The 21,371-nt window shown below is 37.3% G+C and overlaps 1 protein-coding gene across 1 annotated transcript in view; it reads left to right on the top strand.

Annotated features, from left to right (window-relative positions):
- COL19A1 (collagen type XIX alpha 1 chain) overlaps positions 1–21,371 on the top strand; it is a 488,172-nt gene that overhangs the window by 216,508 nt on the left and 250,293 nt on the right. Inside the window, exons 13-14 of the mRNA XM_042253848.2 lie at positions 546–599; positions 3,069–3,104. Of these exons, the coding sequence (XP_042109782.1) occupies positions 546–599; positions 3,069–3,104 (90 nt within the window). The remainder of the gene's footprint in view (positions 1–545; positions 600–3,068; positions 3,105–21,371) is intronic.

Genomic DNA, 21,371 nt, shown 5'->3' with positions numbered 1-21,371 from the left:
TTAGAGAAACAAACCAGGCTTTAAAACAGGAGAGAGACTGCAGTTTAGCTCCAAATTTATGAGGGATAGGAAAACAATGGATTCTTCATCCCTTTTCCCCTCCAGTTAGATTTCTCTATAGAGACAACAAAAAATGTTTTTGATTTAAACCTTGAATTTTAAGGGCAAGCTTTAAAAAAGCCAAATCAATGCTAAATCAGAGGTATTTACAAGATTGACAAATTTAAGCCAAAGTGGATACTTAAAAGCTCATATAGATCTTTAGATGATGCTCTCCCAGATGGTGAATTAATGTAATTTTAGCAAGAAGCAAAGTTGCACTAATATGCAGTATTGCGGCCTCGCACTGACTTAATGTGTCTGTACCCATCACAGCACAGATGTTGTATATCATTTTACTGCCAGTTTTTCTATACCACACACTGAAGAATGGGATTTGGGAGTACAGTAAATTATGATTTTAAATTTCGACTAGTGACTTGTTAGAAATTGAAGCTTTCTGTGAACTGTGTATAGAAATCACATCGATTGTGTTCTTTGTGCAGGGTGTGAAAGGTGACTTGGGTCCTCGTGGTCCACCTGGCCCAAAAGGAGAAAAGGTACAGTATTTACCTGGTCTGTTCTCAAGAAAACCCTGAGAACCTATGCAGTGACTTTTCACTGATCCTGTTTAACAGCCAAAATGTAATTTTGTTAAAATTAGCCAAAGGCTATTATGTTTTAAAAAAAAAAAAAACTAAACTAAACAAGAAAAGCCTTTTGGTTCATTCAATTAGTTTGAAGAGACTAAATGCACAATTGCTAGTCAACAGTAATTTGTGTTTATAAGATTTCCCTTTTTTCTCCCTCGCTCGGCACCATTAGGTATTCATTCCATCACAAATTTGCACCGATGTCCTGCACTGGGGAACTTCGCCAGTAGCACTGAGATGCTGCCATGGTGAAGCAGGTGGCCTTTGTGGGGGAAAAGGATAACGGTGCATCTCAGTCTTAATCTGAATGCCCTTCTTCCTGCCACATTTTCTCATGTCATTTTATAGGGGTCCATCAGCAGGGACCTTGAAAATTATGAGATAGTCAAAGCAAGAGTTGTTTTGAGTGAGGTCATTGATCCTAGTTTGATGACAATTGTACATACGGGCATTTTGCGCTGTATTTTGTTCTTCATTCTCAACATATTTGGAAATCTTTGTCTGTCTCTAGTATTTACCTTCTCAATAAAGTTGCCTGCAAATTGGTCCCCAATGACTGATTTAAATTTCATCAATGTTTTTTTAACAACTATTGGTTATTTTTATTCAGTTGTTCCCGATATAATGATTACACAAGGCTAAGTGTTCACTTTTCAGGTGATTTTGTTAAATGAGAAAAGAGAATGTTGTAGAGATACTCCCACATACGAATACAATATCCAGTGCCCCCTGCCACCCAGTGTTGGTTCCATAATGTCCATTTGAAGAGGGGTTAAGGCAGTGATACTTGATTTTTTTTTCCTTATGCGATAACTTTATTTAATTCACCATCAGCACTCTGGGGTTCAGTATATTTATCTACAAAATGAGGGAATTTGATGAAATAGAAGGTCTCTAATTGTCAAATTTAACATTCTAAGACTTACCTTTTTAAAAGGTATTCACTTTTTATTGAAAAAGTGAAAATGTTAGTTGCTCAGTTGTGTCCAACTCTTGGCTACCCCATGGACTGTAGCCCATGAGACTCCTCTGTCCATGACATTCTCCAGGCAAGAATACTGAAGTGGGTTGCCATTGCCTTCTTCAGGGGATCTTCCCAACCCAGAGACTGAACCAGGGTTTCCTGCATTGCAGGTGGATTCTTTACCTTCTGAGCCACCAGAAAAGCCTTTTTTTTTTTTTTTCAATTGAAGTGTAGTTTAATTTGCAGTATTTTATTAGTTTCAGGAATACTAATCAGCATAGTGATTCATTTTGAATCAGCATAGTGATTCAAAAATTGTATAGCTTATATTCCATTTAAAGCTATTATAAAATATTGGCCATCTTCCTTGTGTTGTACAGTATGTCCTTGTAGCTTATTTACTCTGTGCATAGTGGTTGGTACCTCTTAATTCTCTACCCCTGTCTTACCTCTCTCTGTGATGCTTGATCTTAATGACCAAGAGTTCCCATGAAGTAAATACATACGGTGATACAATAAAGCATATAGGTGACATATTTATAAGTTGAAAAATAATAAACATTTAGATTAACCATATTCTTTAGATTTTGAATAGTTTTTCAATATACCTACCTGGTAATTTGTATTCATGTAATTGTCAGTAAAGCAACGTTAGTATTTAAAATTTCATGACTATAGGCAAAACCTCTTACGAGTGTTCTCAAGTGCAAGGCCAGTTCAGCAAAGCTTTAAAAGAGGCAATGGGGCTGCTGAAGGCATGAAGTGGGGAGACCCACTTATTATTTTTGCTGACCCACTTATTATTACTGTGCTAACTTTGTCAGAAATATAATCTGTCATTGTGACATTTCCCAGCTGCTCCATTGGCAAGTAACCATATTTGAAGAGATACTCTTTCTAATTTTGGATTAGTAGACAAAAGAATAGAAATTAGATTATTTTAGCTTTTCAAAACAAGTTCTGCTGCTGCAGAAGGCATGGGGATGCACAAGGTGATTTTTATATCATGATAGCTTAAAGCATGTGATTGATTTGGGAGAATGACATTCTAACATGTATACTATCATGTGAATTGAATCGCCAGTCTATGTCTGACGCAGGATGCAGCATGCTTGGGGCTGGTGCATGGGGATGACCCAGAAAGATGTTATGGGGAGGGAGGTGGGAGGGGGGTTCATGTTTGGGAATGCATGTAAGAATTAAAGATTTTAAAATTTAAAAAATAAAAAAACAAAAAAAAAAACCAAAAAAAAAATAAATTTTTCATTGTGAAGACACTTTTATCAAGATAAAATTCTACTTTTCTTTCCATCCAGATTTATCTAAATATTGCTTTGATCCATTCTTGAAATTTGTAAATATGTGGGCAAGAAGGGACTATTGGTAATTGCAGCTTTTCTTTCATCCTTTAGGGAGATATGGGACCACCAGGACCACCAACCCTAACTGTAAGTAGTTTTGAAATCAAAATTCGTAACTGAAATATGTTACCCTGTTGACTGCTCACAGTATATCATGACTATACAGAATTTAAGCCATCAGATATTTTGGGAACTGAAAGTGACTTCAAAGTAGATCTAAGCAAACCTCCAGATTTTAAAGATGGAGCTTCTACCCACAGCAGTGAAGGGCTTAACCTGAGGTCATGCAGGTAGTTACTGGAAAAGTCTGGAAGCAGTACTTAACCTAAGCAATTTTCCCCACCCTCCATATGGTTCATAATTTTTCCCCTTCAGGGTTTGATTATACATTCTTAACGTGACATTTAAAGTTAATGAAAGCAGAGACAGTTCTTCTTACTCTAAAAACTATAAAAGAATAAACTATAACACCCAATGTGTAAAAATAGCTACCTGTTTAAACTGATTGTTACATTCTCCGAAACCCATTCAAGCCCATTGCTTTTGCCAATGTGAGTTGCTTCTAAGATTTGAAAATGATAAAATAGAGATATTTCAGTTACAGATTTATGAGAAAAGTTTATAATGTCCACATAATGGCATTGCTCTCAATTAAATGGCTCATCATTTATTAAACATTTAGTCATAAATATGTAATGCTTTCATATTTGGATACGATTTGCTGTTATAGATTTTCTTCATAGGCCATTAAGGTTTCTCATTTAAGTTAAAGATTTGGTCTGAGAATGACACTAAGCTTAATGGAAAAGAAGAAAGATGTTTAACTAAGATCATGTGTAGCTTGAGGCCTCTCAAATTTTATGTTGATATTAGCTAATGACATAAATTAAGAATTTAAATCTTCAGTTTCCTGAGACCTATGCTGATCATAGAAGGCCAAGTTTAAAGAAATCTTCTAGCATCTGAATGAGGGTCCTCCCATTAGGGCAGCACAGGACTTGCAAAGACTATGTAGCTTTGATAACATTTATATTTATCTTTGTACTTGAAAATATCATTCTGAACACTATGTTAATGCTATCTTACACAAATAATCTTTGCAATGCTCACTTAGAATGCAAATATTTCTTCATAAATGGAAAATCTAAGGAAACAAACAAATGACTTTCTTAGGAATAGACAAATTCAATTAGGGTGGAATTCTGTGCTTGAAGCTTTGATTTTCAAGATGGGAATAAAAACTATTTGAGAGGAGGCTTTAACTGCATATTATTCATTTTTTATAATTTGTGGAGTTTATTTCTTAAATTATTTGGCAATGATTTAAAGTTTGCTCATTTTATTTAAATAACATGTTTATTTTTCCTCAACTGAGTTATGTGCTCAATCATTCCATGTAGTTATCTGATTACACAGTCATTTGCAACTTGTGTTTGAAGACTAAAATGCAATCTGTCTGTATCCTTTCGCCTGATAAGCAAAGTTGGCCCCTCAGCCAGAATATTATATTGGATTATGTCAATGTCAAGCAACAACTGACATCTTTCTGCCAAGTAACACCCTTTAGATGTCTCTTTGCACTATTCAGTGGCCAGACACTAAAGGAGTACAAACTGATTTTCATACTTATCTAAAGATATGAGAGAAGCTCCAAAGTGGGAGGTTAAGAGAGTGAATTAGAAGGATATGCAGCTTACCATCTTCCAAAACACATCAAAAAGACATCTACATGTGGTAAAATTATCATTGAAAACTAGCAGAAGACCTCTTACACAGCCAAAGCTGCAAGAAAGATCCCCACACAACTGGTAGGATAACAAAAAGGCATTGGAACAGGATCAGCGCCCCTGGGAGGGAGCTGTGAAAGAAGAAAAACCCTTACAGATGACCCCTCCCCTTGTGAACCCCCTTCACTGGCTGGGAGGTCCATTTGGCTAGATAGGGGATCTGGAGGGGCCTGGACTCTGCCCGTGAGGAGGTCTGCATGTGCTGGCTTGTTAGCTGTCAGGACAGAGAGAGACTGGCTCTGATGGCTGCCACCTCAATACACTTCCTAACCTTAAATGTCCTTCAGGTGGAGCTGCTAGTACATTGAGTGGACAGCTGCTGAAACTTGGGCTTATGTGGATGGATCTTGGGAAAGGACTCAGCCTAGATATGCAGAAACAGCCCAGAGGGCAGGAGTGTAGTGCAGGCCTAACCTCCAGGCCAGGCTTACATTAGGTCAGGGACAAGCACAACAGAGAAAGGGATGTGACCTGAACTGCTTCTGAGCAGAACCGTGGATGCTGCATAAATTGTGCATAGGTTCACAGTGACCACGTGGGTCTCTGTTGCTTTGGCACTCGCCTCCCTGGGACAGAGCACAAACTTAAGGGTCTTCTCAAATGCAACCTTCAGGGTTCTACTGCAACAACTGGGGAGCAGAGCCTGTTGTTGGCACACACATGGCAGGGTGTGGCTTTACCATTAGAAAGCCCACTGTTAGTCTGCTCATGGCAGGGCACAGCTCCATTGGTAGGCTTTGTGAGTACACACACTATGGGGAAGAGGATGATATCTGAGCCCATAATCAGCGCTGTCACATCAGGGACATGTGGGGGTCAGGAGGTCCTGCAGCAGCAGACTTTGTTGGCGTGCACATCAGGTGAGGGACATAATCCACAGTATCACATGTCTCCAGTGGACAGGCCCTAGGGAGAAGCTTGCACTGGTTCCTTTCCCAGCAGAAGTGCTCCAGTTCCACCCAGCTCACACAAAGCCTGAAGCTAGAATCTGGGGGGACAGGCCCTGGAAGAGCCCTACTACAGAGGCAGCTCAGGTCTCAGGTGGCAGCTCAACCACTTCAGTTTCTGTAGCCACAATGCCCTGATCCTCAGGGCCTGCCTTACACTAGGTCAGGGACAAACACAACAGAGAAAGGAATGCAGCATGGGCTGCTTCTAAACAGAATCTTGGATGCCTGTGAGGTGGTACATACATTTGCTGTGACCATACGAGCTTCTTGCTTCAGCACTCATCTCCTTGCTACAGAGCACAAACTCAAGAGCAGCAGAGCCTTCTCACACACAAACATCAGGGCTTCTGCTGCAACAACTGGGAAGAAGACCCAATCCCCAACAAGGCTGTGACAGTCACAGAGAGAAGAGGAGGTGCTGCCCAACATCCAGTGCAGGATCTCTACACAACACCAGTCATAACCTCTATCAAGGGGATAACAGCCAGCACACTCTGGGTGAAGATGTGACAGGCATCCATAACAGAGACAGCTATTAAGACAAAGATATTAGACTCACATTGTCTATATAGGGATGATCCCACATAAAAACAGCCCTCAAGACCAGAGTAGTAACTATTTCTTCTAAATTTGTAGAGTCACAGAAGTGTAAGTAAAATGAAGAAGCAAAGGAACTACTCTCAACAAAGAGAACAAGCAAAATCCCCTAAAAATAATCAATGAAACAGACCTCTTCAGTATACTAGATCTTGAGTTGAAAAAAGTAATAAAAATGTTAAAGGAATTAAGAAAGACTTTCAATAGAAATTCAGGTCACTGTAACAAGGAACTGGAAACTATAGGGAAACAATCAAAGTTAGACAACTCAACTGCTGAGAGAAAAATAGAACTGAAAGCAGACTGAATAATGCAGAAGAACAAATAAGTGATCTGGAAGATAGAATAATGGAAATAACACCACCAGAACAACAGATAGAAAGACAAATGGATGGAAAAAAAGAAAGCAGCATATGAGATCTGCCAGCCTACACACAATAAGGATTCCAAAAGGGAAAAAAGAAGAGGATCAAAAATGTATTTGAAGAAATTATGGCTGAACATTTTCCAAACCTAAAGATGGAAACAGATATCCAGGTATAGGAAGTATAGAGAGTCCTGAACAAGATGAACCCAGTAGACCTACACCAAAATATACCATAATTAAAATGACAAAAGTTAAAGAGGATTCAAAAGTAAGGAAAAGAAAAACAAAGAGTCAGTTTCAAGGGAACCCCCTCAGGTTGATTTCTCTACAGAAAATTTGCAAACGAGAATATATATTTTGCAATATATATTCAAAGTTCTGAAAGAGGAAAACTTGCAACCTAGGATACTCTCCTCATTAAGATTATCACTTAGAATGAGAAACAAAGAATTTCTCAGACAAGCAAAAGCTACAAGAATACAGCACTAAGTCTTTCCTAAAAAATATTGAAGATCTTCTTTAAATAGAAAAGAAGCAAGAATATGTAAGAAAGGGTAAAACCACAATAGGATAGGCCAATTAAAAAAAAGGATTAAACATCCCTCAAAGAAACTAGTACATAGATTTAAAACAATAAGTATTTTATTAAAGCAACTATGACTACAGTTAACAGCAAAAAGACAAACATCATACTGTAAAATAGGATATAAAAATCACAAAATGCAGAAGAAGGAAGTAAAGACTAGATTTTTTTTTTAGAATATGCCTGAACTTATACAACTATCAGTCTAATGCAAGCAGATACAATTCTGGATTATCGTACTTGAAAGCCAGAGTGATCACAAATCAAAAACATTCAACAGATTCACAAAACTCCAAGAGGAAAGAAACTCAAGTTAATTCAAGAGAAAACCATCAAACCACAAAAGGAACGAAACAAAGAGAACTGAAAAATCAAGTAGAAAATAAGGTTTAAAATGAAAATAAATACATCTTATAAGTAATTGCTTTAAATGTGAATGGACTAAATGCGCCAATCAAAAGACATTGACTCAAAGGTTGTATTAAAAAAAAAAAAAAAAACCCGAGTATCTACAGTATGTTGTTACAGGAGACTCACTTTAGGGTTAAAGATGCTATATTGATAAATGAGGGGCTGGGAAAAGATGTCTCCTGAGAATGAAAGCAACAAAAAGCCAAAGATAGCAATACTCATATCAGACAAAATATACTGTGAATAACAAAGGACAAAGAATGACATTAGATACTGATAAAGGGATCCATACAAGAAGATGTTAGACTCATTAAAATATTTGTCAACAAAGATCTGTCTAGTCAAAGCTATGGTTTTTCCAGTAGTCATGTATGAATGTGAGAGTTGGACTATAAAGAAAGCTGAGCACCAAAGAATTGATGCTTTTGAACTGTGGTGTTGGAGAAGACTCTTGAGAGTCCCTTGGACTGCAAGGAGATCCAACCAGTCCATCCTAAAGGAGATCAGTCCTGAATATTCATTGGAACAAGTAGTGGTGAGGCTGAAACTCCAATACTTTGGCCACCTGATGCAAAGAACTGACTCTTTGGAAAAGACATTGATGCTGGGAAAGATTAAGGACAGGAGGAGAAGGAGAAAACAGAGGGTGAGATGGTTGGATGGCACCACTGACTCAATGGGCTTGAGTTTGAGTGAGCCTGGGAGTTGGTGATGGACAGGGAGGCCTGGCGTGCTGCAGTCCATGGGGTCACAAGGAGTCGGACACAACCGAGTGACTGAACTGAACATATATGCCAATGTAGGAGCACTTAAATGTAAATAATGTTAATATAAAGCAAATAATAATAGACATAAAAGGAAAAGGTAACAGGAATACAATGATAGTGGGATACTTAAACACTGCACTGACATCAGAAGACCTGTCTTCTAGACAGAGAATCAGTTGGGCAACAGAGCTCCTAAATGACACAATAGATTTACAGCTGGACTTAATTGATATCTACAGGAAACGGCATCCAAAAAACCCAGAATACACATTCTTTCCAAGTGTACGTGGGACATTCTCTAGGACAGACCACATACTAAGACACAAAGCAAGTTTCAACAAATTTAAAAGGGTAGAAGTTATTTCAAACATCTTTTCTGACCACAGTGGTAAGAAACTAGACATGAACCATAGAAAGAAAAGAAGAAGAAGAAGAAGAAGAAACAATATGGAGATTAAATACACACTATGAAAAAAACAATGGATCAACGGTAAAATGAAACAGGAAATCAGTCAAGACAAACAACAGTGAAAACCTACTCTTACAAAATCTAGGGGATATAGCAAAACCTGTACTAATGGGGAAATTCATAGTGATACAGGCTGTCTTCAAGAAACAAGAAAACCTCAAATAAACAACCTAAACTGTCACCTGAAAGAATTATAAAAAGAAGAACAAAAAAAGTCAATAGTATGAAGGAAATAATAAATATCAGAAAGATAAATAAAATTTAGATAAAAATGATAGAAAAGATAAATAAAACTAAGAGCTGGGTTTTTTTAAACAAAATCAACAAATCTCTAGCCACGTTCACCATCAAAAAGAGAGATAAGACCCAAATAATCAAAAAAAGAAATGAAAGAGGAAAAATAACTACAAATACCACAGAAAAACAAACAAACAAAAATAACATTATGCTGTGAACAGTTATATGCCAATAAATTGGACAACCTAGAAGAAATAAACAAGTATCTAGAAACATACAACCTTCCAAAACTGTGTTAAGAAGAAACAAATCTTTGAAAAAGATTGACCACTAGAAGTGAAGTAGAATTTGTAATAGAAAAAAAAAGAACTTCCTACCAACAAAAGTCCAGGACCAGATGGGTCTTTGGGGAATTCCACCAAATATAAAAATAAGAATTTATATGCATCCTTCTTAAACAATTGCAAAAAATTAAAGATGAGGGATCACTCGGAGAAGGCAATGGCACCCCACTCCAGTACTCTTGCCTAGAATATCCCATGGACAGAGGAGCCTGGCAGGCTGCAGTCCATGGGGTCGCTAAAGAGTCGAACATGACTGAGCGACTTCACTTTCACTTTTCACTTTCATGCATTGGAGAAGGAAATGGCAACCCACTCCATTTTTCTTGCCTGGAGAATCTCAGAGATGCGGGAGCCTGGTGGGCTGCCGTCTATGGGTTCACACATAGTCGGACACGACTGAAGTGACTTAGCAGCATACTTGAAAAGAATCATACACCATGATCAAGCTGGACAAATACCAGGGTCATAAGAGTGTTTCAACATGCTCAAATCAACCAATGTGATACATCACATTAGAAAAGGAAAAGACAGAAACCACATGATCATCTCAATAGACACAGAAAAGCATCTGATAAAATTCAGCATTCACTTTTGATAAAATCCTCTCACCACAGTGGGTATAAAGGGAACATATCTCAACATAATAAGAGCCGTTTATGACTAACCCACAGCCAACACTGTACTTACCAACAAAAAGAGGAAACTCTTCCTGTTACATTCTAAAACAAGCAAGGAAGCTCCCTCTCACTACTTATATTCACCATTGTTTTGGATGACTCGGTTATAGCAATCAGACAAGAAAAAGAAATAAAGCGTATCCAAATTGGAAGGGAAGAGGTTAAATAGTCATTATGCACATGACATGATTCTCTATATAGAAAACCCTAAACACTTCACACAAAAACTATTAAAACTGATAAATGAATTCAGCAAGGTTGCAGGATACAAGATTAATATATAGAAATCTACTGCATTTCTTTACACTAACAGTGAAATACCAGAAAAAGAAAGTTTTCAAAATCACATAAAATAGTAAAATACTTAGTAAAATACTTCTAACCAAGAAGATGAAAGACCTATATGGTGAAATCTATTAAGACATAGATAAAAGAAATTGAAGATGATTCAAAAATATGGAAAGTTATCCATTTCTCTTCTATTGGAAGGATGGATATTGTTAAAATGTTCATATAACCCAAAGAAATAAACAGATTTAGTGAAATCTCTATCAATTTACCCATAACATTTTTCACAGAACTAAAACAAATAATTCATAAAGCTATATGGAACCACAAAAGGCAAAATTGTCAAAGCAACTCTGAGGAAGAAGAACTGGAGGCATAGTGCTGCCAGACTTCAGATAATACTACAAAACTTTAGTTGTCAAAACATCATGGTATTGGCACAAAAACAGGGATATAGGCAAATGGAAAAGAATAAAGAACCTCAAAATAAACCCACACACCTACAGTCAGTTAATCTTCAACGAAGGAGGCAAAAATATTCAAATGAAATAAGACAATCTGAAACTAGAGATCAATAAAAACAGAAAAATTGGAAAATTCAAAAATATGTGAAAATTAAGTAACACACTCCTAAGCAGCCAATGGGTCAAAAATTAAAAGGGAACACAAAAATATCTTAAAGTGGAAACAAAACATACCAAAACTTATGGGGTGCAGCAAAGGCAATTCTGAGAGAATTGGCTATAACTAATAAATAACTATAAATTCCTAAATTAAGAAAAATAAAGATCTCAAACACTGTTTAGCTTTATTCGTAAAGGAACTTGGAGAGGAAGAACAAAGTCTGAGGCAGCAGAATTTAAAAAACAAAAAAGAAATAAATTGTCAGAGCAGACATAAATGGAGAATAGAAAAACAGTAGAAAAGATCAATTAAGCTAAGAGTTGGTTTTTGACAAACTTAGGTAGATTAACCAAGAAAAACAGAGAAAAAAACTAAATAAAATCAGAAATAAAAGAGAAAACATTATAAATAATACAATAGAAACACAAAGGATTATGAGAAACTACTATGAACAATTATACGCCAACAAACCAGATAGATGGATCATGAATAAATAGAAAATTTTATTGGGCTAATAATAAGTGAAAAAATTGTATCAGTAATCAAAACCCTTCAACAAAAACAAGTCTGGGACAAGGTGTTGTATGGATGAATTACACCAAACATTTAAAGAAAAATTAATACCTGTCCTTATCAAATTATTCCAAAGAATTTAAGAGGAGGAAACACTTCCATGCTCATAATATGAGGACAACATTACCTTGCCTTGATATCAAAGTCAGATACAGACACTATAAGAAAACTCAAGACAAATATCCTAGATGCAACATTTTTCAGCAAAATACTAGCAAATTGAATTCAGAATCATATTAAAGGAATTATACACTGTGTTCCCTAAAGCGCAAGGATATTTCAACATATAAAGTCAAATAGTGTGATACATTACATTAAAAGAATGAAAGATAAAAATTATATAATCATCTTCATAGATACAGAAAGAAACATTTGATAAAATTCAGAAAACCTTTAATGATAAAAACCTTCAACAAATTCAGTCTAGAAGGAACATACCTCAACATAACAAACAGCATACATAACAAGTCCAGAGCTAACATCATCAACAGTAAAAGGTTGAAAGCTTTTCCTCTAATATCAGGAACAAGTATGAAAATGCATACTTGAACAGTATTAAAAGGTGGAAAGATTTGATAGTGAAAGATGAATTCCTGAGGTTGGTAGGTGCCCAATATGCTACTGGAGAAGTGCAGAGAAATAGCTCCAGAAGAAATGAAGAGGCTGATCCAAAGCAAAAACAATATCCAGTTGTGGATGTGTCTGGTGGTAAAAGTAAAGTCTGATGCTGTACACAATATTGTGCAAGAACCTGGGATGTTAGGTCCCTGAATCAAGTTAAATTGGAAGTGATCAAACAGGAGATGACAAGAGTGAACAGTAACAGTTTAGGATTCAGTGAAGTAAAAATGGACCAGAATGGGTGAATTTAATTCAGAGGACCATTACATCTACTACTGTGGGCAAGAATCCCTTAGAAGAAATGGAGTAGCCCTCATAGTCAACAAAAGAGCATGAAATGCAGTATTTGGGTACAATCACAAAAATGACAGAATGAACTCTGTTCATTTCCAAGGCAAACCATTCATTATCACAGTAATCCAAGCCTATGCCTCAACATCTAATACTGTAGAAGCTGAAGTTGAATGGCTCTCTGAAGACCTACAAGACTTTCTAGAAATAACACCACAAAATGATGTCCTTTTTATCATAGGGGATTGTAATGCAAAGGTAGGAAGTCAAGATATACCTGGAGTAACAGGCAAGTTTGGCTTTAGAATACAGAATTAAACAAGGCAAAGCCTAACAGAGTTTTGCCAAGAGAACACACTGGTCATAGCAAACACCCTCTTCCAACAATACAAGGGCTGACTCTACATATAAAGATCACCAGATGGTCGATATCAAAATCAGATTGATTATGTTCTTTGTAGTCCAAGATGGAGAAGCTCTATAGAGTCAGCAAAAACAAGACTGGAAGCTGACTGTAGCTCAGATCAGTTCAGTTCAGTTCAGTCACTCAGTCGGGTCCGACTCTCTGCAACCCCATGGACTGCAGAACACCAGGCTTCCCTGTCCATCACCAACTCCTGGAGCTTACTCAAACTCACTCCATTGAGGCAGTGATGCCATGCAACCATCTCATCCTCCATCGTCCCCTTCTCCTCCCACCTTCAATCTTTCCCAGCATCAGGGTCTTTTCAAATGAGCCAGTTCCTTGCATCATGTGGCCAAAGTACTGGAGTTTCAGCTTCAGCATCAGTCCTCCCAATGAATATTCAGAAGGAATATTATTTCCTTTAGGATGCACTGCTTGAATCTCTTTGCATTACAAGGGACTCTCAAGAGTCTTCTCCAACACTGCATTTCAAAAGCATCAAAAGCATCAAATCTTCAGCATTCAGCTTTCTTTTTTTTAGTTAATTTATTTTAATTGGAGGCAAATTACTTTACAATATTGTAGTGGCTTTTGCCATGCATTGACATGAATCAGCCATGGGTGTACATGTGTCCCCCATCCCAAAATAACCTCCCACCTCCTTCCCCATCCCATCTCTCAGGGTGGTCCCAGTGCACCAGATTAGAGTGCCCTGTTTCGTGCATCGAACTTGGACTTGTGATCTATTTCACATAGTCTGACTCTCACATCCATACATGACTACTGGAAAAACCATAGCTCTGACTAGACAGACCTTTGTTGGCAAAGTAATGTCTCTGCTTTTTAATATGCTGTCAAGGTTGGTCATAACTCTTCTTCCAATGAGCAAGTATCTTTTAGTTTCATGGCTGCGGTCACCATCTGAAGTGATTTTGGAGCCCAAGAAAATAAAGTCTGTCACTGTTTTTCCGCCTATTTGCCATGTAGTGATGGGACGGAATGCCATTGTTTTCCAAATGTTGAATTTTAAGCCAGCTTTTTCACTCTTCTCTTTCACTTTGATCAAGAGGCTCTTTTGTTCCTCTTGGCTTTCTGCCATAAAGGTGATGTTACGTGCATATCTGAGGTTAATGATATTTCTCCCAGCAATCTTGATCCCAGCTGGTGCTTCACCCATTCCGGTATTTCATATGATGTACTCTGCATATAAGTTAAAGAAGCAAGGTGACAATGTACAGCCTTAATGTATATTGGAACATACATTTCCCAATTTGAAACCAGTGCAGTGGGGTAACAGATTCAAGGAATTAAATCTGGTAGACAGAGAAGGCAGAGAAGGCAATGGCACCCCACTCCAGTACTCTTGCCTGGAAAATCCCATAGATGGAGGAACCTGGTGGGCTGTAGTCCATGGGGTTGCTAAGAGTCAGACACGACTGAGCAACTTCACTTTCACTTTTCACTTTCACGCATTGGAGAAGGAAATGGCAACCCACTCCAGTGTTCTTGCCTGGAGAATCCTAGGAACGGAGGAGCCTGGTGGGCTGCCGTCTATGGGGTTGCGAGTCAGACACAACTGAAGTGACTTCACAGCAGCAGCAGCAGACAAAGTACCTGAAGTACTATAGACAGTAGTTTGTGACATTGTACAGGAGGTGGTGATCAAAGCCATCCCCAAGAAAAAGAAATGCAGAAAGGCAAAATGGTTCTCTGAGGAGGCCTCACAAAAAGCTGAGAAAAGAAGAGCAGTGAAGGGAATGGAGAAAAGAAATGATATCGATCTGAAGGCAGAGTTCCAAAGAGTAGCAAGGACAGATAAGAAAGCCTTTCTCAGTGATCAATGCAGAGAAATAGAGGAAAACAATAAAATGGGAAAGACTAGAGATCTCTTCAAGAAAATTAGAGATACCAAGGGAACATTTCATGCAAAGATGGGCACAATAAAGGATAGAAATGGTATGAAATTAACAGAAGCAGAAGACTTTAAGAAGAGGTGGCAATAATACACAGAACTATGTAAAAAAGATCGTAGTGACCTAGATTACCATGATGGTGTGATCACTAACCTAGAGCCACATATGTTGGAGTGGGAAGTCAAGTGGGTCTTAGGAAGCATCACTACAAACAAAGCTAGTGGAGTTAATGGAATTCCAGCTGACCTGTTTCAAATCCTAAAAGATGATGCTGTGAAAGTGCTGCACTCAATATGCCAGTAAATTTGGTAAACTCAGCAGTGGCCACAGGACTGGAAAAGGTCAATTTTCTTTCCATTCCTAAAGAAACACAATGCCAAATAATGTTCACACTACCATACAATTGCACTCATTTCAGCTGCTAGCAAAGTAATGCTGAAAATCCTTCGAGCCAGACTTCAATAGTACGTGAACCAAGAAATTCCAGATGTTCAAGCTGGACTTAGAAAAGGCAGAGGAAGTAAAGATCAAATTGCCAACATCTGTTGGATCATAGAAAAACCAAGAGAATTCCAGAAGAACATCTACTTCTGCTTCATTGACTAGACAAAAGCCTTTGACTATGTGGATCACAACAAGCTGTGGAAAATTCTTCAAAAGATGGGAAAATCAGAGCACCCTCCTTGCCTCTTGGAAACCTGTATGCAGGTCAAGAAGCAATAGTTAGAACTGGATATGGAACAAAGTTCCAAATTGGGCGAGGAGTATGTCAAGTATATTGTCACCCTGCTTATTTAACTTCTATGCAGAGTACATCATGAGAAATGCTGGGTTGGATTAAGCATAAGCTGGAATCAAGATTGCCAGGAGAAATACCAATAAACTCAGATATGCAGATGACTCCACCCTTATGGTAGAAAGTGAAGAGGAACTAAGGAGCCTCTTGATCAAAGTGAATGCGGAGAGTGAAAAAGCTGATTTAAAACTCAAGATTCAAAAAACTAAGATCATGGCCTCCAGTCCTATCACTTCATGGTAAATAGATGGGGAAACAGTAGAAACAGTGACAGACTTTATTTTCCTGGGCTCTAGAATCACTTCAGATGGTGACTTCAGTCATGAAATTAAAAGACGCTTACTCCTTGGAAGAAAAGCTATGACCAACCTAGATAGCATATTAAAAAGCAGAGAAATTTCTTTATTGACAAAGGTCTGTCTAGTCAAAGCTATGGTTTTTCCAGTGGTCATGTATGGATGTGAGAGTTGGCCCATAAAGATGGCTGAGTGCCAAAGAATTGATGCTTTTAAGCTACGGTGTTGGGAAAGACTCTTGAGATTCCCTTGGACTGCAAGCAGATCAATCCAGTCAATCTTAGAAGAAATCAATCCTGAATATTCATTAGACGGATTGATGCTGAAGCTGAAGCTCCAATATTTTGTCCACCTGATGTAAAGACCCAACTCATTAGAAAAGACCCTGATGCTGGGAAAGATTGAAGGCAGAAGGAGAAGGGGAGGACAGAGGATGAGATGGTTGCATGGCATCACTGACTCGAATGATATGAGTTTGAGCAAACTCCAGTAGTTGGTGAAGGACAGGGAAGCCTGGCATTCTGCAGTCCATGGGTTCGGAAAGAGTCAGACTTGACTGAGCATCTGAACAACAGCATTAGGAATAAGAGCAATATGCCTGCTCTTCCCATTCCTACTCAACATAGTACTGGAAGTCTTAGCATGAGAAATTAAGGAAGAAGAATAAATAAAATACATCTAAATCAGAAAGGAAAAATGTAAAACTTTCTTTATTTGCAGATTTTATGATCTTTTATGTAGAAAATTTCAATGCCTCTAACAACAAACTCTTAGAACTAATAAACACATTCAGGAAAGCTGAAGGATACATCAGTTTCATTTTTGTACACTAACAAAGTACTGAAAAAGAAATAAAGCAATCATGTTAACAATAGCATCAATAACATTCTAGAAATAAATTTAAACAAGGAAATAGTAAGATCTCTGTTGAAAACTACAGGACTTTGGTAAAAGACATTGAAGAAAACACAAATAAATAAATATATATGCTGTCTTCATGAGTTGGAAGAAATAATATTGTTAACATATTCATACTCCCCAAAGCCATCTATAGATCCAGTGCAATCCTTATCCAAATTTTAATGGCATTTTTTCACAGAAATAGAAAAAAAACTCCTAGAACTCTTATGGAATCATGAAATATCCTGAAGCAATCCTGATAAAGAAAAACAAGGCTGGAGGCATCACACTTCTTGACTTCTAACTGTATTACAAAGTTATATTAATCAGAACAGTATGTTAACTGTTGTTAAAGAGGCACATACACCACTGGAACTTAACTGGGAGCCCAGGAATAAATCCATGTGTATACAGTCAACTCATACTCGATAAGGGAGCCAACAATACTCACTGGAGAAAATACAGTCTCTTCAACAGATGGTTTGGGGAAAAACTGGATAATCACATGCCAAAGATTGAATTGGTCCCTATCTTACATCACTCACAAAAATTAGCTTGAAATGATTTAAAGGAAAATCTACTTGACATTGGTCTTAGCAATAAATTTTTGGCTATGATTCCATAAGTACCAGTAGCAAAAGCAAAAATAAAAACGTGGGACCACATCAAACTTAAAAGTTTCTGTACTGCAAAAGAAACAATCAACAAAATAAAAAGCCAGCTATGGACTGGTAGAAATATTTCAAACCATGTATCTGACAAAGGCTTAATATACAAAATATATAAGAAACTCAATAGCAAAATCCCAGATAGTCACATTTTTAAATGAGCAAAGGACCTGAATAGCTATTTTTTCCAAAGACATTCAGTTGACCAACAAGTACATGAAAGGCATTTCAACATCACCAGCCATCAGGGAAATGCAAATCAAAACCGCAGTGAAGTATCCCCTCACACTTGTCAGAAGCACTGTTATCACAAAGGCAAGAGATAACAAGTGTTGGCAAGGGTATGGAGAAAGGGAAACCCTCATGCACTGCTGGTGGGAACGTGAATCAGTGCAGACAGTATGAAAAACAGTATGGAGGTTCTTCTAAAAAATTAAAAATAAGACTATCATATGATTTAGCAGTCTGATTTCTTAGGATACATCCAAAAGAAAAGCAGTCAGTACAGTTAACCCTTGAACAACACAGATTTGAGTTGCACAGTCCCCGTTATTTGCAGATTCACTACATGACCCATGGTTGGTAGAATCCAAGGATGTGGAACCATGGATACTGAGGATTGGCTGCAAAGTTGTACACAGGTTTTTTACTGTACTCCTAACCCTTGTGTTGTTAAAGGGTCAACTGTACTTCAAGGGAATATCTACATATCCATACTTGTTGCAGTGTTCTTAATAATAGCCAGGACATGGAAACAACCTAACAGTGATTAGTGGATAAAGAACATGGAGATACACACACACACACACACACACACACACACACACACACACACACACACACAATTTTTTAGCCATAAAAAGAAATCCTGCCACTTGTGACAGTATGGATGAGCCATTGGGCTGATATACTAAATGAAATGGTCAGAAACACAAATGCTATATGTTCCTACTGTTATACAGAAGGTGAAAAAGCTGAATTCATAGAAACATAATAGAAGGGTGGTTGGGAGGAATGGAGAGCAGGGGAAATAGGGAAATGGTCAAAATGCACAAACTTCTAATTTCATGATGAATAAGTTCTGGAAATCTACTTTACAACGTGGTGGCTCTAGTTAATAGTGCTCTATTATATGCCTGAAAGTCACTAAAAGACTGGGTCTAAACATTGTCACCACACATATAAAAGAAAGGAATCTACATGAAGTGATGGAGGTGTTAACTAACCTTACTGTGGTAATCATTTCACTGTACATATATGTATCTCAAATCAGCAAGTTGTGCACCGTAAACTTACACAGTCTGATGTATAGATTATATCCCAATAAATCCAGGAAAAACATGAGTTACTGATAAATTTGCAATGTCTCTTCTGTTGATATTTATAACTTACAAAGAAGATATTTATTTCTGTAAGCTAAAACTAAAATTCAATAAAGAAAGCTTATTATATTAACAATAACATCCAAATTTGTTTGCTCAAAATACAGTTTATTCTGAGATCATAATTTGAATTTATATTTTAAAAGATTCTGATAAATTTTTCTGTAATCATGAAGATTTTGACCTAATAATCTTTTATTAAAGATAGATATTTTATGCTTTATTTAATTAGTTGAATTATGATATCTTACACTAACTTTTTATGTTTAAATATTAAATAGAAATCCTTTACATTTAAATATTCAGATATGATAAGTAAATTTTTTTTTTTTGGAGCGAAGATTTACTTAATTTTATTTGTCAATTGAGATAAAATTCAACTTTTTTAAAATATACAATTTAGTGGCTTTTAGTATATTCACAGGTTTGTTGAATCATGGCCTCTATTCCCAGAACATTTCCTATACCCTGCAAATAATTGACATGCCTGAGAGTAGTCACAGCTCATTCTTTATTCTTTGTCATTTGTTAAAGTCATTAAAGTTATTTGTCATTTGTTAAAGTCTTTGTGTAAATGTAGTGTATCTTTATATACATGACTTTTTAAAATTGTTGTATATGTCTTATATTCTTATTACTAGGAGATTCTCCTCAGCCAGATAATATACTACTATAGTATTTTTCCTTGAAGCCTTGCTAAAGTCCCCGACAGGAGCTTTAGAAGCCGGGCAGCAAGTGTTCTGAAATAAGGCAGTCAGCTGCTGCCCCTCACCCTCCTGCTTTCTTCCTCTGGCCCTTACTCCTGTGTCAGGAGGGCCAGGCAAAGGAAGGTGGGACAGTGCCCTCTCGTATAGTATATCCACGAATTTCAGTTCCCAGGAAAGTGCCGGTGTGGCTCCAGCCTTGTCCCTTTGGGGAGTTATTAAATTCTCACCCAGATGGCAACAAATGTTGACACAGAAGCCAGAAGCTAGGTTAATCAACAGCAGAAATGTCTCAGGCATGCACACTAAATGACACTTTAAATGCAGTCCTGGGGTCAGATAAATCCAGCTTATGTGAGTTTTAGGCACAGAGGGGACACAGACTTCACCCTATAACCACCTTAAATACCGAAAGTGACTGAGGGAGGATCCCAGCTGGTCTTTTGTAAATCAAATGGCACAGATTGACAGATGGCCCTAGTGCACCAGAGATCATATAGTGCTCAGCTAGTGAGAGCCTTGGCATAAGCTTTTCTCTACAGTAGTGTGCTGCATTGTTTTGCGTGTGTGCACAGTCATGTCTGATTTTTTGCAACCCCATAGACTGTAGTCCACCAGACTCCTTTGTCCCTGGAATTTTCCAGGGAAGGATCCAAGAGTGGGTTGCCATTTCTTCCTCCATGAGATCTTCCCGACCCAGGGATCAAGCTTGCATCTTCTGTGTCTCCTGCATTCCAGGCAGATTTTTAACCACTGAGCCACCAGGGACCCCCAAGTAGTGTGTACAAATCAGTTTAGTGGGTGATATGGTCCCTTTCCTTCTCCTCCCTTCCTTTTTACCTACTTCTGCTTATTCGAATGCTAACTATGTATCAGTTACTATGCTAGATCTTGGGGACACAGAGATAAACATTCTCTGTCACTGCCTTCACAGGACCTGTATAGCTTAAGAAGAAGCTGCTGCTGCTAAGTCACTTCAGTCGTGCCTGACTCTTAGCGACCCCATGGACTGCAGCCTACCAGGCTCCTCTGTCCACGGGATTTCCCAGGCAAGAGTACTGGAAGCTACCAGTTAGTTAAAGCTGATCATTTTATAAACTGGTCACTTGCGATTAGGATACAAATAGTGTACAAATATCGGTACAACTGTTTTTTCAAAAGAAATTTTTTACTAGAATTTTTATGCTCTAATTTAATTATTTACTTTGAATACATTTAAATCACAGCCTCAACAACTGAATGATGCTTCCTTATTAACATTCCCAAAGAATTGTAGCTGTCTCTTTTTAGGTAAATGAAGTAGAAATTCTTGTTAAATGTCCATAAAGCATATTTTCTCTTTCTGCTTTTATGAGAATAAATATATGCTCTATAGCATTTTTACATATTTATATATACCTAAGAAATATGTGTTATAGCATAGTAATTGACAGGCAATTAAATTTCAGATTATTTTGAATTCTTTACATATCAAAATCCTTTATACAGTCTTTCTATGAATTGCCTGAATTTGACTTAATACTATTAGTCTAATAAAGTTGTATAACTCATATTTAATTCTTATTAGCTGGCCAATATTGAGATTATTGAAATATTTAGGGTACTAGTATGTCAGTAGAAAGAAGGCAATTAATTTATGGGCAAAAGACTTATGTAAATGAATTAGTTAATTAAAATAGAGGATTTTTCTGTATTATAAGCCT

Source organism: Ovis aries, chromosome 9 (genome assembly GCF_016772045.2).
Source record: "Ovis aries strain OAR_USU_Benz2616 breed Rambouillet chromosome 9, ARS-UI_Ramb_v3.0, whole genome shotgun sequence".
NCBI lineage: Eukaryota > Metazoa > Chordata > Mammalia > Artiodactyla > Bovidae > Ovis > Ovis aries.
Note: the sequence above shows the minus strand (reverse complement) of the source record. Positions and strands in the feature narration are given on the sequence as shown.